This window comes from Plecotus auritus (genome assembly GCF_963455305.1).
Source record: "Plecotus auritus genome assembly, chromosome: 7".
Taxonomy (NCBI): domain Eukaryota; kingdom Metazoa; phylum Chordata; class Mammalia; order Chiroptera; family Vespertilionidae; genus Plecotus; species Plecotus auritus.
In genome coordinates, this window is record NC_137774.1 from 68389734 (window position 1) to 68415004 (window position 25271).

Consider the following 25271-nt stretch of genomic DNA (forward strand, 5'->3'; position numbering starts at 1 on the left):
ACCCACCCCAGGCACACGCTTCCTTCTCTACACAGCAGTCGGTCTTTCTTTTTAAAACAACTTATCAGGTCACGGCGCCCCTGCTTAAAACCCCTAATGATTTCGTACTACACATAAGCTCCACCCCCTTCAGTGGCCAATAAAGACTTCCGACCTGCCCCCTGCTGACCCCTCTGACCCGACCCCTGTTACTCTCCCTCCACTCCCAACACACTGATCTGGTTGTTCCCTGATCCAGCCAACTCATTCCCACCCCAGACGGAGCACTTGCCCGGAATGCTCTTCCCAGAGCCCTGCAAAGCTGGCTCCCTGTCCTCACAGAGACCTTCCCTCCCCTCCGGCCCTCTCTATCTCAGCATCCTGCTTGATTTCGTTCTGGTCTCTGAAATGGTCTTATCGCCTTTTTACATTATTTATTGTCTCCTCCACTCAAAGTTAACCTCCTAGACACCAGGGGACCTTGTCCCATCTTGTCGAAGGCCCAGCAGGCACCTGGCACACAGTAGGTTCTCAACAAGGACTATGGAATCTTAAGTGAACAAACACATAGAGGCAGCATGCTCTCTAACAATGTCCTGAAAACAGCCTGCAGAGACGTGATCACCGCTGCCGTCACTCCCCATTCTCCATCTGCTCTTGGGAGATGGGAGCTGAGAGCCAACAGGTGCCCATCTACATCGCCCCAGCCGCCCTGAGGGGAGGTGGGCAAGCTCTCACACCGGGCACCGGCGCGGAGGCTTCAGGGCAATGTGGAGTGAGACTCATCCACCCTGTGCCGCACAGGCCTCGACCCCTGCTGCAGGATGGCAGCTGCTATTTGCCGACTGTCAAAAGTCGCGATTCTCAAAGCATTGCTTCCGCCTTGATGTGGATGTGCTCTCTGCCTAGCAGAGGCACAGAGCAGGCGCATGATGGGAATTAATCAGGGAACAGCTATCTGAGAAGGACAGCACGGGCAGCTCTCAATGACTAGTTCCGCAAAATTACTGCATGGAAACATCTGGTGAGACAGAAACACTCGTTTAAGAGGAGCTGGGTGGAGGGAGGCCTTCCATCCAGCACAGGCATGAGGTGGGCAGCCTGGCTTTCGTAACGGAGTCTGGCTTCTAAAATGGGCTTGCGTCCGTTCATGAACCATCTGGAGCACCATCTGACCTCCAGCGCCTGCTGCTTGGCTCCTACCAGGAAGCGTGGCTGAGAAGGGAGTGGGAGGGAAGCAGGCCAGGGCAGGGGTGCAACCTCCTATGCCCACAGGGCCGGGCAGGTAGGAGGGAGGTGAGCTAGGGAGGAACCAGAGGAAGTGGTGTGTTGTGGGAAGCTGGGAGGCTTGTGTCCAGCCTGATGCTGCTCATCTCTGCAGGTCCCAATGTCCTTCAGGCCAAGCAAGCCATAGCAGAGGGTGGGTTTGGCCTGAGTGGGATCCTAGGAGGGGAACAAGTAGTGGTCACTTCCCTGGTGACGCCAAGTGGAAAAATGAAAAGGCTGTCCTGTCCCACAGTCCTCAGAACCACTGCACACGGGAGCATAGGGCCCATCTTACAGATGGAGACTCTGAGGCTCGCCCTACTTGAGGTCACGCAGCCCTCCCTGAGGCCATTCTGGATGGCACGCCCGAGGTCTCGCTGCTGCCTCTCTGAGGTCATGCTGGGCCTGGAGAGGCCTCAGGCTGGCCACCGGCAGAATCACCTGATCCAGGGGAACTCAGTCCCACTTATCCTTTTTTAATCATTCCCTGGGGACCAGCTCTCCGACCCACACACTGGCTCCCTCCTCAGGCCACGAGGCCATCGCTATGGGCACGGGGTGGGAGTATACATGCTGTGTCTTTCCAGGCCTTTCCTCCATCTTCATGTATGGGCTGACGGAACTGTCATCTCACCTCTTGGGCGGGGCTAGAAGCCATGGACAGGTGCGTGCAGGTACCGTGGAGAACCAGGATGGAGGATGTGGCAGGTCCGCACCCATGACCCCACAATAAGGCTCTGTATTGGGGATGTCTTTGGAAATGGAGGGAGGGAGAATTCTCTTGCTCCTAAAGAACCAGCCTGCTTCCTGCTTTCCAGTAACCAGAACTCAGTGCATACGTGTGCGTGTATGCACGTGTGCGTGTGTGTGTCCTTGTTGTTTCCTTGGCACTGAGAGTTCCTTCCTGCTTAATGAGAGCTTTGTTATGCCTGTGTTGGCACTGCCTCAGGTCCTTTTGCAGCGGATTTTCTCAAGGACATCATGGCACGGGGAAATGGGAGCATCTTTCTGGCCCATCCTGCCATATCCTTCCTTGCAGTTGACCAGAACCACCATGTGGGACAGTAAGGCAGTTTTAATACAACAACTGAATATTATTTTGATCTAAGACATTTACTGACGGTCAGGCCACTTTCCTCCCTGGCCCAGTGTCAGGGAGCACACGAGCTGCTCAGCAAAGACCAATGGGCGCAGTTCTATTGCCACAACCCAAGCAAGGTGTGGACTTTGCACTCACAGGTCCTTCCCTGGTCCGAGGACGAACCTGCCTGACACACAGCTGACAGATCCCAAAGAAAACCACTGGCAGCAAAGCACTGGCCAGGCCTGACTGCCCACCAGGGAATGTCCATTAAAGCAAGCCTGTCAGTGCGGCTCCACCTCGGGGGTCACGCACAGCCTCGGGGCCATCCAGGCACCCCACACTCCGGCTCTGTCACTGGCTGGACCCCACTGGCCACTCACAGGGAGGACATGAGCTGCTGGCCTTCACTGCTCTGTGCCCAGAAGTGGGGGGCGGACTGGGAGGGCCTTACTCTGCCCCTGCCCATGGATTTATCAGGGCCTGGGGGACTCTGGGGAGTGAGCTGCTGCCCAGAGAGCCACCCTCAGGCCTCGGGACCCGGCTCCTCCCGGTCTCCCCCTCCTTCCTCATGATGAGTCAAGGGTCCCCCTCTGGGCTCTGAGTTGGGCTTGCAACCTCGGTCTCTGCACCTGTCACCCGGCGAGTGTGTACACATCCAAGCCTGTCTCCACTTGGATGAAGACCTGCAAGGATGAGGGGCAGGCCTATTCCTATGCCCATTGAGGCCTCACTCTGGGACTAAACTTGTTCCATCCTAGAGCATCTGAACTGGAATGTTGTTTACGGGGAAAGACCTCAATGACCTTTTACATGTCCCCTGGGAGAAAGACCAATGAAAACCACTCTTTGTGACACAGAAACCTGAAGAAGATGGTGAGACACTGGGACACCTGACAAGCTACCTTTAACCTACTTCCTGCTGGGCTCTGGGCCAACCACTGGGATTCCCAGCCCCACATCACAGACTGAGGGCAGTGCCTGGGTCACCAACTGAAGGCCCAATGGTTGAGTCTATGCTGGTTTGGCCCACAGAGCAGTTAACAATGTCAGAACTAGTTTGATAATATCCAAAAATTGTGCACTTTCACAGAACAATGTGCCTTTCTGGCCTCTCTTGAGAATTCTGGCCACCTGGCATCACGAGCCAGTGCCCAAGTGCCGAGTGATGCTGCCCCAGGCAGGGCATGGCTCTCAAGCGACCACATCTCTCTCCATGGAAAGGCAGGGCTGTGTGGCCGGTGCCCGACTGCCGGGGGTGACGTGAGCAGCAGTGAACCCCTCATCTGTAGAATGGAGCTGATCGCAGTGCCCATCTCAGAGGACGCCGTGTGGAATGAATGAGCTGAGATATGTGAAGGCCTTTGAGCACTGCCTGGCACCTATGTGTGCTCAAGAAATGGGAGCTACCATCACTGTCTTGTACCAAATCCACTGCCGGGTGCATGTACCTGCCAAGCCTGGCTGCTCAGGGCTAGCGTGGCCAGGAACCCTGCTCCCCCAAGGCCTGGGGCAGCAATCTCCCCAGTTCCCGGTGAAGGCTGGCAGCAGGCACAGGAAGAATCCCATCCACTCTGGGGTGGGGCCTTGAATTACTCTCGCTGCCTTAGGTCAAGACTCTTCTAGGTCTGGTCTAAGACCTCAGCATGCAATTCCTGCAATTTCATTCAATCCAACAAATAACACAGGGCCTCCCCCGCCTGTGTGGGATGCAGAAGAAGAAAGCAAGTCCGCACTATGGGACCTGGCCTTGGGGTGCAGGGGTCCTGGCCATGCTAGCCCTGAGCAGCCAGGCTTGGCAAATACACACATCCAGGCAGTGGACTGGGTACAAGACAGTGATGGTAGCTCACACTTCTTGAGCAATTTTACGTGCCACGCAGTGCTCCAAGGCCTTCACATATCTCAGCTCATTTATTAAGGAGTCTACGCTCGTCTGTATAACAAGGAGTCACAAACTCAAATGCTTGTGGCACCACAGCCGTGGGGGCCGCGGGGACTGTGGTGAGCTTGAGAACTACCACACTGTGAGCCCAGAGTGGATGCCATGCTTGGAGTGTGGCCAGCTCACCACCAGCCAGTTTTCCAATGTTGTCTGATGTTCCACAAGTTCGACAACACGATAAGGGCCAAATGAGTACATCTCAGGATGGACTTAGCTGGGGCACCCGTTTGGGTCACCGGAGGCTCAGGAAATAGGCACCCCGTGCCCAGAAGGGTGTGGCTGGAGATTCCGGAAGGGCCTGGGCAGACAGGGTGTGTGGGAGCTTGGGTGTGAAGGAACTCATTGATACAGAGAACAGATGGGTGGTTGCCAGAGGCAGGGTGTGTGTGTATGTGTGTGGGAGCGGGGAGCAATGGGTGAAGGTGCTCAAAAGGTACCAACTTCTAGTTACTATAAGATACATGAGTCCTGGGGAGGCATGACTGCATGGTCACGATCCTATCTAATAAAAGAGTAATATGTAAATTAACCATCACTCCACTACACCCACAAGCCACGCCCACAAGCCAATCAGGAGCGAGTATGCAAATAAACCAAACCAAGATGGCTACCACCACAGAGAGCAGGAGGGAGGCATGGGTTTCCCCGGCAAGCTTTCTGCCTGCCCTTGCCGGCCTAGCTTTCTGCCTGCCCTTGCCGGCCTAGGCCTCCACTCAAGGCTACAAAGTTTCAATGATAGAAGATACATAAATCCAAACAGAAATGGTGGCAGCCACGGAGCTGGAAAGAGCAGGAGGCTAGGGTTGCCGTGGCAATGGAGGAAGCCAAGATTCTGCAGCCCTGGCCGGCCCAGGCCTCCGCTTAAGGCTACAAAGTTTCAATTATAGAAGATACATAAATCCCAACAAAAATGGCTGCCGCCACGGAGCAAGCAGAAGGCTTGGCTCCACTCAAGGCTACAAAATTTCAATTGTAGAAGATAAATAAAGCCCAGATTCCAGGACCTCCGCTTGGGTCGCCAGGGGGTGTGGCCAGCTTGCAAACCACCACAGGCCCCTCGCCCAGGCTGCCCCACGCCCCAAGGGAACCCCCACCCTGATCTGGGACACCCTTCAGGGCAAACCAGCTGGCCCCCACCCGTGTACCAGGCCTCTAGCCTATCTAATAAAAGAGTAATATGCAGATTGACCATCACTCCAACACACAAGATGCTGCCCCCATGTGATCAAAGATCCTGCCCCCATGTGGACACAAGATGGCCACCGCAAGATGGCCACCACAAGATGGCCAGCAGGGGAGGGCAGTTGGGAGGGACCAGGTCTCCAACGAAGGGCAGTTGTGGGTGATCAGGCCAGCAGGGGAGGGCAGTTAGGGGTGACCCGGCCGGCAGAGGAGGGAAGTTGGGGCGACCAGGCCTGCAGGGAAAGGCAGTTGGGAGGGACCCAGGCCTGCAGGGGAGAGCAGTTGGGGGGACCAGGCCTGCAGGGGAGGGCAGTTAGGGGTGACCAGGCCTGCAGGGGAGGGCAGTTAGGGGCAAACAGGCTGGCAGGGGAGGGCAGTTAGGGGCAAACAGGCTGGCAGGGGATCAGTTAGGCATCAATCAGGCTGGCAGGGGAGTGGTTAGAGGGTGATCAGGCTGGCAGGCAGAAGCGGTTAGGGGCAATCAGGAAGGTAGGCAGGTGAGCAGTTGGGAGCCAGCAGGAGTCCCAGATTGGAGAGGGTGCAGGCTGGGCTGAGGGACACCCCCCCCGCACGAATTTCGTGCACTGGGCCTCTAGTAGTTAATAATACTGCAGCATATATTTGAAAGTTGCTAAGAGAGTAGATTTTAAAAGTTCTCATCACAAGAAAAAACATTTTTGTAACTATATTGTGGTGGATGTTAACTAAACTTTTTATGGTAATCATTTTACAATATATACATATATCAAATCACTATACTGTACACCTAAAATGAACATAATGTTATGTGTTAACTGTATCTCAATTAAAATAAACAATAAAATAAAATGCAGTTTCTCAGTAGCCACATTTTAAGTCCTTAGTACCCGCCCTGGCTAGTGGTTCCTGTTCTGGACGGGGTGGATATGGCGCTTCCTCATATCACTGCAGAAAAGCCAGACCACCATGCCATGTCATAGAAACATACCACCAGGGGAATTAACATGCATCCATTCAATCATGCATGCATCGTAAGCTGCTTACGGAGCACATTTCTGTGCATAAAATACACCGAGTGTCCGTCCTGCCTCACTCGCCGCTGTGGCCAGGCGGAGGGGCATCCGAGGATGATGCCATGGTGAAGATGGTGATGTGCCTGTTTTATTGAAGGCTGGTAGGAGGTCATAAGCAGGTTGTTACAAAGGAAAGTGGATGGGTGGTGGGAGCTGCGGGAGGCCCCTTTGGACGGTTATTACATACTATAAAGGGAGACAGATGTCACTCTGCGGGGACGCAGTGCTGAGAAAACCAGAGAAAACCCAAAAGACCTCAGCTCCCTCCCAAGCCCTGTCGCTTGCCACTCACTATCTGGGCAGTCACTTGACCTGGGGAATATAAAAATCTGTGACAAGCCTATCATCACGTCCTCCTCCCGAGCCAAGGCGGACATCATGCATCACTCATGCACCTTCTCCTTGATGAACCAGAAGGAAGGTTCCAGATCTTTCTTACGACGGGAAGCCATTTCCAAGCAGAGTCTCTGCCTGGTGGGATCTCATTGAGCAAGCCCCAGATCTCCGTCTACATGGCGGGGCCTGACAACACGGACCTTGCAGAATTGCTGGGGTTCACTGAGGTGCTCAGGCATCAGATGTTCTTTGCGTGCCTCGCCCCTCGTCCCTCGCGCCCATCTGCACACGCAGCCCTGGGAGAAGCAGCTGTGGCCAGCGCCGTCAGCGGCGTGCTGCCTTCCTGCATGGATCCGAGCCTCCTGCCCTCCTCTCCCCTCAGGCCCGTCCTCTGGGCCAGCTCTCTCACAGAAGCACCTGCCAAGGGGAAAGGTGCCCATAAAAGTTAGCCTGAGGGCGTAAGGCAGTGTATTCTCTAGCACCTTCTTTTCTTCTATTCTAAATAAGCTGTGGCTAGATTAGCTCTCGGTTCTCACTTTTCTTCGTTGGATTCCATACACAAAACACTGTATCAACAAGCCGTGTCTCCCAGGCTGAGCTGTATTTCCACGAACTCTCATTCTGTCTCTCCTGAAACACACAGTAGCAGCATGCTCCAGAGAATATGAAATCAAGCCAACCTCAGCTGCGTTCCTGTGTGCGTTCTGCCCACGTTCATTCTGGCAGCAGGTGGGTGGGTGTGCCTGAGGTAGCAGCGCCCCTGCCGGGGACTGCGGCCTGCCACACTCCACTGTGTGTGGGAATGCCTGCCGCCTCTCATCCCTCCAGCCCTCAGCTCTGCAAAGCACCCAAATGCCACTCCGATGCCTGCTCCTCTCCTTTATGCTCAGCACACAGGGAGGGCTGAGTGCAGGTTAAAGAGGCAGGCCTCGGCCCAAAGGGACCAAGCTTATCTGCTCTGTCATCCAGCACAGAAAATCCGCTTTGCTTGGCCTGAGATACATATTAACGTCAGGGCTGAGCGACAGGGCGCAGGTCTGGGCAGCCAGCAGTTTCATCGCCCATTCCAGAAGATGCTGGGGACCACTGGCCAAGAAGCACCCAACGGCCTTGGGCGTGAGAGGACATGGCCCTAGACGCTAGGTGCGTGCTGGGGCCATGCTGTGCTGGGGCTGCATTCAGGGTCTGGGGAGAGCCCTTAAGCACATGGGGTTGGGGGGGTGGGGTGGGAGGTAGGCCAGCCTGCGGGACAGGGGAGGTTGACACTCTCACTGCAACTTCTTCAGTTATTCCAGTGGTTTGGACTTTTCTTAAATTTTAACTTTACATATTTGTTTTTAAAAACTCCAAGACAGTAATCAAAGAAAGCCGTTACTTCTCTGAGCAGCGTCGTGGGTGAACAGAACCGTTAGCCTCCAGATCCCCAGAGCCTTGCATGTATTTGTTTTTGGGGTGGCTGGCCACTGGGTGGGAGTCTCAGCAGGAAGCAGGAGGGAAGGCGGACAGGAAGGAGGCAGAGGCACAGACCTCTAAGCAACGCTCTCAGTCTCTCTTCGGGATATCAAAAAGGGCAAGACAACTGCTTATCATTCCTGGGGATGAACGCATTCATTCATCTGACAACCATGCATGTCTACTTTGACGAGAGCAGTGGGAAGGTGATGCAGGCCCTGCTCCCAGGAGGCCCCCAGTACTGTGGGGGAGGCAGGCATCGATCCTAGAACAGGGTGAGGGGGCATATTCGTGAGGTCCAGAGTAGTGCAAGGGTCAGGCTGGCTGCCTGGAGACAGTGACCATCTGGGTTTTTCAGGAATACAAGCCGGAGGCAGGCATTTGGAGCTGAGCAGGATGGGAGAGGCCTGGTGTATCTAGCATGGATGTTAGTGAAGAGCTCAGGTATGTGCTCCTTCAGGTACCTTCCCTGACCTCTCCCAGCCTGAGGCAGGCCCCTCCGCCCCCCACCGCCACCGCAACGTGCCCTAGGGATGACAGTGTGGGGCAGGCCAGCTCCAGCCCAAAGATGAGTTCGGTTTGAATTATATTGTGGTTTCAAAAGAATTTAAATTAGCTACTGACATTCACAAACCAGAAAGGCTCATAGCAAAATCCGATTCCCAGCTTCCTGGAAATGCTCAGAGGACCCAGCAGCACTGGCTGGCGCTTCTACATGGCAACCATTAGTTGAAGGTCAAAAGTGGCCTGTATGTCTGGCTGGCATGGCTCAGTAGTTGAGCATCGATCTATGAACCAGGAGGTCACAGTTTGATTTCCGGTCAGGGCACATGCCCAGGTTGCGGGCTCAATCCCCAGTGTGGGGCGTACGGGAGGCAACCGATCAATGGTTCTCTCTCATCATTGATGTTTCTATCTCTCTCTCCCTCTCCCTTCCTCTCTGAAATCAATATATATTTTAAAGTGGCCTGTGCTTGCCAGTCTACCACACTCGCCACCATGCTCTAGCATCCTTCTAACAATACTGAGGCTGGGGTCCCATTTAGCATCTCACTTGTCCTATAATTGCCTTATAGTGGAAAGGGAAGTAGGACAATTTTCATCCCCATGTCTATCATAAGAGGAGGAAGAAAACAGGCTGAGGGTTCCCATCCTTCCTCAGTCACTGAGCTCCCACTGAGTCTCAGCAGCTTCTGTCTGAAACCCTCAGCACCTTGGGCTCACCATTACCAAGGTCTTTGTCACACTACACTATTCCTCATTTACGTGTCTGCCAGCTGTCAGATGCAGAGTATCTCCAGGGCATGACTGTGTCTGACATCAGAGTCCTCACAATTGATCATAAAGCTTGATGGCCCCTAGTTATGTGCTCAGTAGTAAATGTCAAATGAAGGGATAGATGCAAATGGATACATGAAACACAGTCCAGTGAAGAAAGGTGAGGGCTTGGGTGTAGGGGTGGTGGGAGGGAAGAGGAGAGGAGGGGTTCTGAAACCAGAGGAGCAGCCAAGCACAGAGCAGGGTGCACGCACTAGGAGCACTGGCACCTGGGAGCTGGTTGGACATGCCGCAGCGGGGGCACTGCCCTCAGCCTGTGGGGAAGACCCTGCGTTCTAGCAAGTCCCATGGCAGTCATCATGGATTACAGTGTGAGAAGAGCTGGCTAAGCAAATGGGCCTGGAGTCCAACCCCAACCTCAGGCGTTCAAATTCTTACTGTGACGCTTACTGGCTGTGTGACTTGGGGCATGTTACATAGCCTCTCTGTGTGTGTTTCCTTATCAGTTAAAATTGAGTCTCAGTTGGTATTTTTCCAGTTCCCCCAAAGGGTGGCCTAAGTACCCCTTCCAGACCTCCGAGCGCAGACTCTGCCCCAGTGGCTGTGACACCCCCACAGGCACTTGCCACCCCAGCAGGGCCTCCCGGCACCCATTTTGCAGTTTCAGGAATCAGGCTATTAGGTAGCACTAGGTGCTCCATCAGCCTAATGCCCAGGGAAGCATCAGAGCCTGGTACTTACGCCATTAGCTGTCCAGTAGTTCCAAACCTTGATCCTGGCCAGACCAAAGGCACGCAGCCTTCTTGTGCTGCGGATAACGAAGAAGAGTTGCAGCGGTGGGTGGAAGGGGCAGGTCCACAAGGAGGAGTCTTTCTTGCTCTGAAACACCAGCAAGAGAGGGGAGCAGTCAGTACATGTCTGCTTCCCCAGGCGCACCGGAAGTGACTCCTCTCTAATAAAACCCCAGAGAGGGCTGAGGGTGGGCAGCCAGGCCCCTTCTCCTTTACCAGGTTAGGGAAGTTTTCTGCCATTATTTCTTCAACCACATTCTCTATCCCTGTCTCCCTTTCTGCCTCTCTGGCACACCTACTATTCAGATATTATTACATTACATGTTGTCCCACAGCTCCCTGAAGCTGTCCTCCTGTTTTTGTTTTTCCTCTTTGGTTCTCTGATTGAGTGATTTTTTTTCAACTCTGTCTTCTAATTCATTGATTCGATCCTCAGCTTCCCCTAACCTGCTGTGTATTCCTTCCAATGTGTTATTTGTGCTATGTCATTTTTATTTCTATTTTCATAGTTAGTATGTCTTTTCTCATGCTGTTGAGCATATTTACCACCATTTTTCTGAACTGTATATCAGATAATTTCTTATCTCCATTTCGTTTAGCTCTTCTTTTGGAGAATTCTCTAGTTCTCTCACTTGGGGGTTGTTTCTTTGTCTCCTCATTTTGGCTGTCTGTTTGGGTCTGTGACTATGTATTAAGTAGATCTGCTATGCCTCTCAATCTCTAGTGCAGGACAATGTCAAACACTGTTTCTGACTAATTAGATCAGGCAAAGACTCAAAGCCCCCAGAGACTGCTTCTGCCTACAGACTGGTAGGATTCTGACTTGAATGGCCCCAGGCAATCATCTTCAGGTGTGGTGAGAGTTTTTTCAACAGGGTGGGGCAATTGCTTCTGCCTGGAGGCTAATTGTTATTCTCTTAATAGTCCTTGGAAACTCCGCACCGTGGCACAAGGTGTTTTCTAGTAGGATGGGTCAACTGTCTCCCCCCAGGCAAAGCTGCCTGTATAGCAAATGTCTGCATGAGAAAGATGATACAGCATGAGGGAATGACTCAGCACAAAAAACTGGGGTGTCTGCCTTTTGAGCTCTTACCCCAGAGCCCCTGATCCTGGCTTCTGCTCACACAGCTCCAGTCCACTATGCTCTCCCTCTGTCAGAGCACAAGGTGAGTGGCTCCACAGGAAATTTTGTGCATTGGTCCTTTAAGAGGGTGCCTGAATTTCCAGCCATCTCTCCCTGGCAGACAGCAACCCCACTACTTTTCACAGCCAGATGTTATGAGGGTACTCTTCTCAGTTCTGGTGCTCTCTGCTGGGGACCCAGCTTGGGGATTAGACCCCAGAGTGCCAGGCCCCTTCTCTACAGAATCCGGGGGTGGGGGTAGGTCTCCAATCTCTCCCCACCTGGACTGACCCTCACCCTGGCTTAAAGCTGCCACTCAGGCCTTCAGCCCCACCATCAGACTGAATTTAAAATGCAGGGCTTTGCTGTGCTCGGCCTTGAGGAAGCACTGAGGGTGGGGGCTCTAGAGGGAAGGGTAGGACAAGAGCCACCACTTGCCTTATCTGATAAACCTGGCAGTTTTGTTTTCTTTTGTAAAACCTTGTCAAATTAAAAACATTTTTAAATAGAAATCAACTGGCTCAGGCATTTGTTGGAATGGGGCAGTGGCACTGAGTGCGGGAGTCCTTTTGCCCCTATCAGGACCCCAGAGTGCCGCTTCCGCCAGCCAATGGCCAACAGGCCTAGGCCACACTCAAGGCCAAGGGGCGGAGAGCAGGAGAGCCTCGCTGTTATTTTCCTTCACACCAAAAAAATTCTGTCATGAGTGCTTTTGGTGCAGGTGGAAAAGCCAAATCAGGGGACTTCTCTCAGGTCTAGTGGCCTCTCCTGTCTCTTCCAATGCCCCATGTCCTCTGTCCAGACCAAGCTCTCAGCTTCTCCCAGACATCTCTACACCAGCTCAGCCTCTTCCTGTCTTCCTCACCCTGGGAATTTCAGCTCAAATGTGTTTTCACCCCCCTGCCCCCTGCCCTCAAGGCATCGCTCTCCCTCCAGGGGTGCCTGCAGCTCCCTGAAATGCCCGAGGCTAGCTTTCCCCGAGGTGCCCCCCAATGACCTGCCTTCAGGTCCATGGCCCTACCCCCACTCAGCTGGGAGCTCTTTAAGGGAAGTGGCCACATCAAATTCATTCCAGAACCCATAACATTCAGCACAATTCCTTGGCACATCATAAATGCCAAAAAAACTTTGTTGAACGAATCAATAAATGGATAAGTGACATTTACCTCCTAATATCAGTCCTCTCATTGAAACTTTAAAAAGACTGTAAACTGAATTTGGCCTACACAGCTATTTTATTTGGCTCATGAGTGTTCTAAAAAAAAAAAAAAAAAAAGGCACATTCGCTGCCAACACTTGACGATGGGGAGGATTCCGCTCCTCAGGCTGCATTCCTGCTTCTCTGCAGACCTGAAAGCCAGGGTGGCAACACGGGGTCCATGACGCCCATAGGCGGGTGCTCTCTGCGGCCCCAGTCCCCACCACTCCCTACTGTTTCACACCCGCTTCACTTCCCTCATTACGCCTCTGCCAGGACCTGCAGGCATTTGAATTTAGGGTCTCTGCTTAGGGGCTGAAGAGTTGCCAGTCCCATGTGCCTATAAGCCACCACCACATCCCTGACACTGGCTGAAGTTGTCCCTTTTATTAATAGGAGCATCGTCACAGACTCCTGTCACCAGGACCGAGCCGGCTAAGTGACAGAGCCGGGGAAGGAGATTGGCTGACTGGGTTTTGCCGGCCCCAGGAGATGGAGGCCCCGCTCCAGCTGCAGGGACGAACAAAGGCGGCTTGTTCCAGTGACAACAGTGCCTTTCAGGAGGGCGGAGGCTGCTTTTGTTAAGGGGGAGAGATGAGTTCAAGGGGTTCTGACTTGTTCTGGCAAGTTTCTCAAGCTTTGCAAGGACTTCCAGTGCCCTGGCGGCTGCGAGGGCTCAAGATAGCACGTCTAAAATCCAGGGGGTAGTCTAATCCCTTCGCTGAGCTGGGCCTAAACTGGGTCACTGCGGCTGCTTGAAAAAGGCAGAGATTGAGGCTGACCCTGGGGCACGGCACAAGGGCTGCAGTTGATTTCCCTCACTTTCTGTCAGCAGGAGGAATAGCAGGAGGGCTAAGCCGGAATCTAGTGCTCACAGTCAGAGAACGCGAATCCAGAGGGAACTCTGAGCCTCGTTAGCAACCCAGCTTCTGATGTTTCCTTTCACAGAGCCGGAGAGGAGGGCTGGCAGGAAGCTGCTGGCGACTGACCCACGGCGTGTTGGGCAAACCCCAGGTGCCCTCCGGCAGGCAGAGCATCTGCGCCCGCCCATCACAGGTGGTGAGGCTGGCATCAGGAGAAGCAGGGCACCTTCGCTTCATGCTGCCACTGCTCTCTCGTGCCTGAGAGGCGAGTCTCTGGCACACACTGTGCCACGGTGCACTCTGCCAAGTGGTAGAGTGCGGACTCACACCCAGGCTCTTCTTCATTAATTCATTTGTCTTAGTCTGGATTCCCCAGGAGCAGACCCCAAGGCAAGGATTCCAGTGGAAGGCATTTATTCAGATAAGGAAGGAGACTGAATGGAGCACGGGGAAGAGAGAGAGGAGAGGCAGCCCATAGTGTGTTACCAACCCAGCCACTCCTGTGGGCCCTGGAGCTCGGCCCACCTGGAGTCTGGAGCTGTGTGGAGAAGCTCATAGGGACTCTCCCACAGGACAAGGGAGCGGGGTGCTCTCTCAAGCCTGCTCTTCCCCACCAGCTGGCACCTACTGCATGCGAGGTAATGTGGGCCCTGGAGGCCAGAAAAAATCCTCCTTCAGAGAAGCATCAGTGCGGGTGGTTGAGCAGCAGACTGTGTGCCCCGAAGTGGGAAGGTCAGGGGAGGCGCCAGCACTGAGCTCAGCAGGCGCTGAGGGGGACACAGGGTGGGCAGAGTCTGGCCCACCAGGTCCCAGCTCTGTGCTGGTAGGAGAGGTAAACAAGTGAAAACACAAGAGAAAACAAAGCATGGATGCATTTGATGATGAAAATAAGAAAGAATTATTAATGGCCAATGGAAGGGCTATTTTAGAATGCATGGTCAGGGAGGGCCTCCCTGAGGAGGTCACTTTCTAACTCCAAGACAAAGGTGCTTTCTCTTCCAGCTTAACCCAGCACAGATGCACCCGCCTGCAGGGAGATGCCGACGGCCCTCGGAAGTCAGCCCAATTTAATAAAGCATTGCAATCAAAAAGGAACGAACTACTGATATACACAACTATGTGGATGGATGTCAAGGGCATTATGCTTAGTGAAAAAGTCAGCCTCAAAAGGTTACATGCAGTAAGCTTCCATTTATTTAGCATTCTTGAAATGACAACACGTACAGGGAACAGATCGGTGGTCACCGGTGTTAGGGACAGGTGTGGGGAGATGTGACTAAGGGTTGCACGGGAATTCCTCTGTGGTGATGGAGCTGTTCTCTACCTCAGTGTGGTGGCAGCTATGCAAATCTACATATGATCAAACTGCAAAGACACACACACACACACACACACACACACACACACGCACACGAGTGCATGGCGGTCTGCACATTATGCCAGTGTCAACCTCCTGGTGTGACCAGGGTCTGTGATTACAGAGGATGTTATCAGCAGGGAAGTTGGGCAAGGGCACCTGGGATGTTTCTATTCTTTAAAAAAAGTTGAGATATAATTGACATATATAAAATCACCACTTAAAAAAAAAGAAAAAGAAGATCACCACTTAAAAGGTACAATTCAGTAGTTTTTTAGCACGTTCATAAGGTTGTGCAACTATCACCACTATCTTTTTCCACTGAACTTTATCACCCCAAAGACACCCTACCCTGTACCTTTTAGCAGCTGCTCCCCATTCTGCCTCCCCTGAGCCCATGGCAATCACTCTCTGTCTCTGTGGATTTCCCTATCTTGGACATTCCTATAAGTGGAGTTATACACTATGTGCCTCTGTGTCTGGCTTCTTTCACTCAGCATAATGTTTTCAAGGCTGCAGTATGTGGCAAAACTTCATGCCTCTTTATGGTCGAATAATATTCCATTGTGTGCAGACACCATGTGCTCTTTACCCACTCATCAGTTGGTGGACATTTGGGTTATTTCTACCTTTGGTCTATTGTGAATAATGTTGCTGTGAATATATGTGTACAAGTTTTTGTGTGAACGTATTTTCAAATCTCTTGGATATATATATCTAGATATGGAATTACTAGGTCACATGGTAACTCTACTTTAACTTTTTGAGAAAATGTCAAACTATTTTTCCCAGTGACTACACCTTACCTTTTTTTTTTTTAAAATCCTCATTGGAGGATATTTTCCCCCATTGATTTTCAGACAGAATGGAAGGGAGGGAGGAGAGGAGGACAGAGACAAAAACTGATGTGAGAGAGACACATCCTTCGGCTGCCTCCTGCAAGAGCCCCAACGGGGTCCAGGGATCGAACCCATAATCAAGGTACTTGCCCTTGACCGGGAATTGAACCCAAGACTCTTCAGTCCAAGTGCCAACACTCTAACCTCTGAGCCAAAACTGCCAAGGCTATACCTTACTTTGACATTCTCACCAGCAAGATATGAGGGTTCCAATTGTTGCACATGCTCACCAATACTTGTTTCCCTTTTTCTTTTCTTTTTTTAAATTATAGTCACTCTAGTGAGTGTAAAGTGATGTATCTTTGTGGTTTGGATTTGCATTTCCCTAATGACTAGTGATGTCGAGCATCTTTTTATGTGCTTGTTGGCCACTTGTGTATCTTCTTTGGAGAAATGTCTATTCAGAGTACTTTGGCCATATTCTAATTGGGTTGTCTTTTCATTGTTGAGTTTAAGAGTTCTTTACATATTCTGGATACTAGACTCTTATCAGATAATTTGATTTGAAAATACTTTCTCGCATTTTATAGGTTGTCTTTTCACTTTCTTGCTAGTATCCTTTGAAACAAAAATGTTTGTAATTTTGATGAAGTCTGATTTATCTATTTTTTCTTTTGTTGCTTGTTCTTTGGGTGTCATATCTAAGACTCTGTTGACAAATTCAAGGCTATGAAGATTTACACCTGTGATTTCTTCTAGTTTTAGCTCTTTTTTTTAAATTTTAATTTTATTGATTTCAGAGAGGAAGGGAGAGGGAGAGAGAAAGAGAGAGAGAGAGAGAGAGAGAGAGAGAGAGAGAGAGAAACATCCATGAGAATCATGGACCGGCTGCCTCCTGCACGCCCCCTACTGGAAGGGACCGAGCCTGCAACCTGGGCATGTGCCCTTGACCGGGAATCGAACCCGGGACCCTTCAGTCCGCAGGCTGACGCGCTAACCACTGAGCAACACCGGCTAGGGCTATAGTTTTAGCTCTTAATATTTAAGGTCTTTCGTTCACTGAGTTAGTTTTTATACATGGTGTGAGGTAGGAGTCCAACCTCATTATTTTGCATGTGGAAATTCAGTTGTCTCAATAGCATTTGTTGAGAAAATTATTCCTAACTGATTGAATGGTCTTGGCATCCTATTGAAAATCAATTGACTACAGATGCATGCGTTTATTTCTGGACTCTCAATTTGATTCCATTGACTTATACCCATCCTTATGCCAGTATCACACAATTTTGATCACTGTAACATGGTAGTTAGTTTTGAAATTGGAAAGTGCGAATCCTCCAAATTTTTTCTTCTTTTCCAGTATTGTTTTGGTTCCCTCAAATTTGGGTCCCTCAAATTTCCATATGTATTTTAGGATCAGTTTGCCAATTTCCACAAAAAAGACAACTGGAATTTTGATACGACTGCATTGAATCTGTAGAAAATTTGGAAACCATTGCCATTTTAACACTATTAGTTCTTCCAATCCAGTGGTCAGCAAACCATGGCTCGCGAGCCACATGCGGCTCGCGTGCCGCGATTTGCCGCTCTGTTGACTAATGAGTTTGCCGACCACTGTTCCAATCCATGAACACTGGTGTCTTTTCATTTATTTAGGTCTTTAATTTCTGTCGTTACTATTTTGTACTTTTCAGTGTAGAAATCTTGCATTTATTTCTTTGGTGAAATTTATTCTTAAATATTTTATGCTTTTTTATACTATAAAAATACAATTGTTTTCTTAATTTCCTTTTCAGATTGTTCATTGCTCATATATAGAAATACAACTGATTTTTGTATATTGATATTTTATCCTGTAAACTTGAACTTAATTTTAGCTTTACCAGTGATTTTTGTGGATTCTTTATGATTTTCTATATATAAGACCATATCACCTGCAAATATGGTTTTGCTTCTTCCTTTCCAACTTTTTTATTTTCTTACTTAACTTCCCTAGGTGGGTTCTCCAGTACAATGTTGAATAGAGGTGATGAAAAAGCATCCTTGTCTTGTTCCTGATCTGGGGCGACGCTTTCTGTCTTTTACATTAAGTGTCACATTAAGTGTGATGTTCACTGTGGGTGTTCATAGATGCCCTCTACCAGGCTAAGGTTGTTTCCTTCTGTTCCTGGTTTGCTGATTGTTTTTATCATGAAAGGGTGTTCAGTTTTGTCAAATGCTTTTTCTGTGTCTATTAAAATGTAATGTGGTTATTTTCCCCTTTATTGTATTAATATGGTCTATTGGTTGATTTTCATATGTTGAACAAACCTTGTGCTCCTGGGATAAACTCCATGAGGTCTTGATGTGTAAATATTTTTTTAAACTGCCAGATTCAACTTGCTAGTGTTTTGTTGAAGATTTTACATCTATATTCATAAGAGATGTTGGCCTGTAGTTTTCTTGGGAAATCTTTGGTTTTGGTATCAGGGTAATCCTGGTCTCATTGAATGAGTTGGGAAGTGTTCCTTCCTCTTCTATGTTTTAGAAGAGAATGTAAAGAACTAGTGTTAATTCTTTAGTTAGTAGGATTCACCAGTGAAGTCATCTTCTGGCAACTCCCTCTTCAAGCAGCTTCTCCTCTGAACTCAGCCCTCACTCCCAGTTACCTCTGTCCAGCTCTCAACGGCCCCACCACTCACAGTGGTGCGGCCTGAGCAAATCACCCATCTTCCCTGAGACTTGCTTTCCTCCTTCATCAGATGTGGAGAGTGATCCAGGGTCCACGGGAGGATTAGATGAGGGGTGTCTGGCTGGCATACTGTGGGTCGTTAAGAGTCAACCCACAGTGAATCTAAGAGGCAGTCCTAGGCCTGGCACACGGGACCACATCAGGGAGACCCCAGGCCAGCGCAGCAGGGGGAACCCAGCCCACCCATAGCTGGACCCAGAGATCCAACAGCCAGGGCAAGGCAGCTGCCTATGTCCCAACCTCAGGCCCAAAAGAAAACAACCCAAACCCACAAAAACCATGGGCTGGAGTCCTCACTGCTCTCACACAGCAAAGCTCACCAGCCTCTGCTAAACAGAGGAGAAGGGAGAGCAATCATCAGAATCGGTCCCGTCAAACTCAGTGATGCTTTTTATAGGCCCTGGTATGCTCTGTTCTGCACAGCAGCTTCCAAAATGCCACTGCTTTGGAGAAAGGGGGTTTGGAGAGGTGGCAAGGGCTGGGGCTTGCACACATGGGAGCCCGGGGACTCGAAGCAGCAAGCAGAGCAGGGCGTGCGAGGCCAGGGCACCCACATAGCTGTGACCAAGGGGACCTGTTTCTTTCAAGGTTCAGAGTCACAGAGCTGCTGCTCTTCAGGAGGGTGCAGACACCACCCGAGCCCACCTGTGGAGGTTGGGGCCTCTTGGCCATCCAGCACCTGTCCTGCCTTTCTTTCAGTAACAACCCTGAGCTTCTTCAGGGAGGGTTCCCCCGACCCTGGGGCATCTTGGTTGCATTGGCATCAAGGTGGCCAGCCTCCTAGCCAAGTTAGAGCCTTCCTCTCCTGGACTCATCAGGCAGAGTGATGACAAACCAACTGTCCAATTAATCAACCAACAAAACACTGCCCATCTCCCCCCAAAGATGAACCCTCAGTGCACATGCATCCAGAACGCTGCCTGCAACTGCCATGACATGGGCCTGTCCTCTCCCGGCCTGGGGGTAGTGCGCACACCAGCTAAAATGAGCCAGACTCAGTTTCTGTTACTAGAAATTAGGAATCAAAATTAGAACTCCACCTACCCACCTCCCTCTCATTTTACAGGGGGCAGAAAAACAGACTTGGAGAAGGTGCCCAAAGCCACACCTGGAACTCTAGAATTAGGGATTTCAAAGCCCCCTTTCTTGTTTCCTTTCCTTTAAAATGGGAATAGTAATATCCACTTCTTAGTGTTATTAACACTGTTAATAACAGTGAAAACACTGACAGCTGATTTTTTGGAGCCTTAGGAAGATCCAGACCTGGTACTAAGCTCTGAATATTCACATTTGATCCTTACAACATCGTGTCCAGGTAGGCATTCTTATCATCCCCATTTTACAGATGAGGAGACTGAAGTAGAGGTGAGGTGAGCTGCCTGGGGTCACGAAGCAGAAGTGGTAAGCTGTGAAGCCCGGCCTTTCCGCTCCTTGAGCCCATGCACTCTTAGATATAAATCAGGTCGCATGGCCATGCCCGGCACAGCAAGAACTAAGCATGTGGTGGATGCTTTCAGTTTCCATACTTTTTTACATGTACATGGGAGGAAATTTAAAAGGTGCAAAAGAGCACCCAAGGTAAAGTCTTCCATGGCCCCTGTCCCTTGCTCACCTGTTTTGTGGCCCAGAGGTACCTCTGTTCCCAGTCTCCAGCCCCTCCCGTAGATGAAGGATGGGAGGCACAGCACGGCCAAGACGGCACTGCCGGTCATCCTGTCTCAGGCTAGCTCACAGCCTCGTGCCCAACTTGCATTGGCAGGAGGAGAAAATGCCAGTGTTTTTTTAAAAAAACTGTTAGATATTTAAAGACAAGGAACATTCCCGTTGTTGGGTGCATGAACTCCATGCTCTAGGGAAGCAGGACTGTGAGGGGGTGGGCCTGGGCCCTGGACCAGGCTGGCTGCAGGATGTGTACTCGACCCCACCACCTTCCAGCTGTGTGACCTTGGTTAAGTCAAAGCCCTCTCAAAGCCTTAGTTTATTTACCTACAAAACAGCCACATTGACCTCAATAACCTCTGAGGTCCCATATTTGGTGGTGACTGTCATAAACTGCAAGATGGAGGAAAGGGCTGAATTGGCTCCTCGTCCCCTCTCCCAAGAAACCCCCGTAGAGCAGAGATCTGGGAAGCGTTTGGGGGACAGTGTGGAGGCCCCACCTTTGCCACACCTCCTTCCCACATGGCCCAAATGAGTAACAGGGGAGATTGCATTGTCCCCTGCTCACACCCCACCTTTAGCGAGGACACATCATGGGCAGAGAAGATGCATCCCAATGCAAGGCCAAGCCTCACTGCAGTGCCGCCTCCACTTACCGCCAAGTTCCTGTTGACCAGCTGGCCCAGGTCCCCCGGCGTGTCTGCGTTACGGATATCCACGTCATGAGGTGACACGTACAGCTTTGTGTTGTCCAGGTCAAAGAACTCGACTTCGGTGAGGCCCACCCACGACGGGCTGCCCCAGTTGGACAGGATTTCCATCGTCACGTAGATGGCATCTTTCATCTCTTCTTCTTTCACCCCCACCTTGTCCTTAAAGGAGAGAAACATGATGCCAAAGATGAAGCATGGCAGGCCAACTCCAGCCCCAGCACCGAGCCACGGGTTATCCACCCTCCGTGCCTGAGGGTAAGAGCAGCACCCTGGACCTACGGTTACTATGTACCTATGGTTACCATGAAGATTAAACAAGCACATATTTGTGAAGACTGAAACACAGCTACTGTGTACGTGGGCACCTAGTGTTTCCTGCTTAAAAGGCAGCATATTTGTGGGGGGGGGAGGGAACCTTACAATTAATTTTTTATTTCTATTAATTTTATCCTATGCTGGGTTGTTAAGAAAACTTTTGGATTTATGTTAATCTAAGAATATAATTCCTTGTAATCTATATAAAAAAAAGGCAGCATATTCTGTCTGAACATCACGCATGCCTCTTCCCCACTACCAGGTGTTCAGTCCTATAGGCATGTCACAACTTCTGCTGAATTGGGCAGGTCCCCCCACATTCATGCTGAACCCTAACCCCAGTAGCTCAAAGTATAACTGTATTTGGAGATAGGGCCTTTAAAAAGTAATTAAGTTAAAATGAGGCCATTAGAGTGGGAATGCATTCTGACTAATGTCCTCATCAAAGGAAATTTGGATACGTGGGAAGACACCAGAGATGCTCGTGCACAGAAAAACGGCCATGGGGACACGGGGGGAAGGTGGCCATCTGCAAGCCGAGGAGAGAGGCCTCAGGGGAAACCAAACCTGCCAACACCTCACTCATGGACTTCCAGCCTCCAGAAGTATGAGAAAATGAATCTTATTTAAGCCACCAGAGTGTGGTATTTGTTAGGGCAGGCCCAGCAGAATAATGCAGTAGATAACACAAGACCTGGACAAGCCACTTGACATCTCTCAGTCTAGATGAGGAACCCGAGATGACTCCATCCACCTGCCACCAAGACTAAGTGAGATATGAGCACCAGAGCAGACCCTGTCCCGAGTCCTGGCCCTGTGTGTCCATTCCCCCATTACTCTCCTTCATTGTTGTTGTTTTTTTTCAAGTAGGCAAAATTCATCTTTATTTATTGGTAATCCTCACCCCAGGATATGTTTATTGATTTTTAGAGAGAGAGAAACATCAATGTGAGAGACACTGATGGGTTGCCTCCTATACACACTCCAACCACTGACCCCAACCTAGGTATGTGCCCTGGCCGGGAAATGAACCCACAATCTTTTGGTGTGTGGGGTGATGCCCCAACCAACTGACCCACCTGATGCCCGCCTCCCTCACGGGCAGGCTATTCTGTCTGAGAGGCTGCGTGGATGCCATCAGTAAACGGCCACACTGTGGAATGGCCTCCTGAGGCCCCTTGGGTGGCCATGGATCAGTCACTCATAAAGTGGCGCATCCCCACGTGCACATGCCCCCTGGTAATTAGCGCTGGTAATCGGCACTGGTTCTGTGAGCAGGGAGCTGAGCGAGCAAACAGCAAATGTTCCCTACCTATTTTTTAATTAATAGCCAGCGACATGTGCTCTGGCTCTCAGCATGTGTTTGGAGGAGCCCTGATTGCCACACGCTGGGGACAAGCATGGGAGGGAGGGAGGTCAGCTCATGGCTCCCAGAAGGATTAGCTTGGCCCACAGAACCCCCGGCCTCCTCCTCCTGTGCAGTGCAGGGCTGGCTGAGACCTCCACTGCCCTGAGTCCGAGTCCAGGCTTGACCAATGGTGATACACCTAAGCTGGCCTGGCTGAAGTGGGGGCTGGGAGGTTAACCAGCTTGTGCTTGTGAGAGGCACTGCCAGGTGAGCCGTGCAGGAGACGGTGTGGGAGGCTGTGTGGGAGGCGTGAAGGTGTGGTACGATGCACCCTGCCTGTTGGCTGCAGGGAGGAGGGCCAGATGGATGGCGAGCTGCCTCGCAGAGGGGCGGCTGGATCTCACACCCAGTGTAATCTCAGATGTGCAAGTTCCCGCAGGGAGTTTCCGAATGAAGGAGCTGAAGGGCCTGTTAACTGAGGAAGTGTCACAACTTATCAGTGCTACAACTCCACGGCTACTCCTGCTCTGAATCGCGAGATTTAGGTCCCTCCAGAGGGTCTGAGACCAACACTGGGGCGGGAGAAGGGGGAGGGAGTAGGGAGGAGGGGGGAGGGAGGAAGGCTCCGGGTCCCTGGCACTCGCTGCGGCTCTCTCACCAGGACCACTGGATTTTCCTGTGGGGAGTTACCCCTTCTCTTTCCTCAGCCATGAGGTATCACATGAACCATTCCCCACCCCAGGAACCAGTGTGTCCTATCCCCTGGGCCAGCAGAAGGAATGGCTGAGTGATCTGTGGGGCAGGGTTGCCCTTCTCTCCTGACAGGGGTCTGCGGGTGAGAGGTGGGAACCACTCCAGCTATCAGGGGCCACAGGGCAAGAGAAGAGGGCGTGGTGGTGGGAGGGGCTCAGGGATGCAGCTGACACTTGAGGACAGTGTGCGCTGTTGGACCAACCCCACCTGGCCCCACTGTGGCATTTACTACAAGCCCCGGTCATTTGTCTTCGCTTTGTTCTGGGAATCAGTTTGCCTTAAGTTTTCTGTCTCCTGTAACACAAGGAGACATCAGTAAACGGCCACTCAATGTGACTGGTTTCAGCACACTTAGCATCTTTACAGCTAAGAAGGCAACTTCCATGCAGGAGGAACAAAGCTTTGACTTTTCTAGATCTTTCTAGATGGCAAACTTTCCACTGATGTGTACCAGCTCCTCCCTGCCTTGTGCCAGGCATGGAGCGTTCACTCCCCTGTCCCAGCCCCCCACAGACGGCCACGCCCTCCTAGGACCAGAGAGTCAGACACTTGTCTGAGGTCTCACACCCTTAAAAGGTGGTTCCAGACGCTCAGCTGAGACTCGTCCGGCAGGGTGCAGGGCTTTCTGCAGTTATGAGTCTTACATGCGAGAGGCTCCATGTTAAGTCCTCATTGGCCAATCGTAAGATTGGTGACCACCAACCAAATAAGAGGGGCTTGGGTACAGGGGTGGGGGGTGAGGAGGATGCGCCAGGACACTCACCTGCTGACACAAAAGAAAGAACTCCCATCCCCTGCCTCCCTGGGCCCCCCTGTGCAGCGGATGTCCCGCTCTGTGTCTGTGCCGTCACGTTGGACTAGACTAATGTCACCTCTTGCAGGTACCTTGCAGCCTTAACATTTTCTATCTGGGTAATCTCCATAATGATGATTTCCATCCTTTTGTAATACTGCATTATGCTGATATATCACACTTTCCTGATTACCTCCATTATTAAGACACATTTATGTTATTTTTGTTTTTTTTCCTCATTTTTCTCTACTTCCAATAACTCAGCAGCAGACACCTTTGTGCCTATAGCTTTTTATTGCTGCTGATTTCCGAGGGTGAGGAAGGGGGATTACTGGGCTGGAAGACAAGCATTGCTAAGGCTCTTCCTAAGTCCATCCCGTCTGCTTTTCCAGAGCATCCACCGTCTCCTTGCTGCCAGCAGGGCAGGATGGCCGGCCTCTGTAACCTTGCCAGCACCAGAGGTTACCCTCAAGGTCACTTACTCGGATGTCCCATGGGACATGCAGGCTGCTTGAGTTTGCATTTCTTGGCTACCAGTGATGCGGGGCCTTTCCTTGGGGCTCACGTGCTGTGTATATTTCCTCTGCGTGGAGAGCTGCAAGGCCTTGCTCTGCCACACCCTTGTCTGTGTGCTGAGGAGGAGGGGACCTTTGTCTGTGCTGGGGAGGAGGCGACATGCATGCGGCAGAAAGACGCCGAGGTGGCCGCCATCAGAACAATCCCACAAAACAGAAATGATTGCACACGGGCCCTGCCAGCCTCAGCTCCAGGAGAGGCACTGAGGGCATTTACATCCCTGAAGGCCGTTCTCACCTCTGGGGCCAGCACCTGCTCCCTGGCTGGGGAAGCCACCCGGCTGACATGGGCAGAGTCGCTTTCGATGGTCCGGAGGACTTCCAGAAGCTTCTGCTGCTGCCTGAAATGGGACTTGTTTTAGCAATCAGGTAACACATGCTACACACAGAGGACATTCCCAGTAAAGCCCCACTTCCGTTCTACCTCAGAGACGTGGGACAACGTGAGGAGAAGGTACAGTTGACCTTTGAACAATGCAGGGGTTAGGGACATCAACCTCCCAACACAGTTGGAAATCTGCGTATAGCTTTGACTCCCCCCAAACTGAACAACAGTTCCTCAGTATCGGTGTGGGGTTGGTGCCAGGATCCCCTGCAGATGGCACACTCCGTGGTGCTCAGGTCCCCTATATAAAACGGTGC

General features: G+C 51.2%; 1 protein-coding gene across 5 annotated transcripts in view; it reads right to left on the bottom strand.

Moving 5' to 3' along the window:
• Positions 1 to 25271, bottom strand: part of KATNIP (katanin interacting protein) — a 236131-nt gene that overhangs the window by 36177 nt on the left and 174683 nt on the right. For all 5 annotated transcript variants that reach the window (XM_080679383.1, XM_080679386.1, XM_080679385.1 and 2 more), the window contains 3 exons: positions 24868 to 24970; positions 20789 to 21004; positions 10313 to 10450 (listed from right to left, as the gene is read on the bottom strand). In XM_080679383.1, coding sequence (XP_080535509.1) covers positions 10313 to 10450; positions 20789 to 21004; positions 24868 to 24970 — 457 coding nt within the window. The remainder of the gene's footprint in view (positions 1 to 10312; positions 10451 to 20788; positions 21005 to 24867; positions 24971 to 25271) is intronic.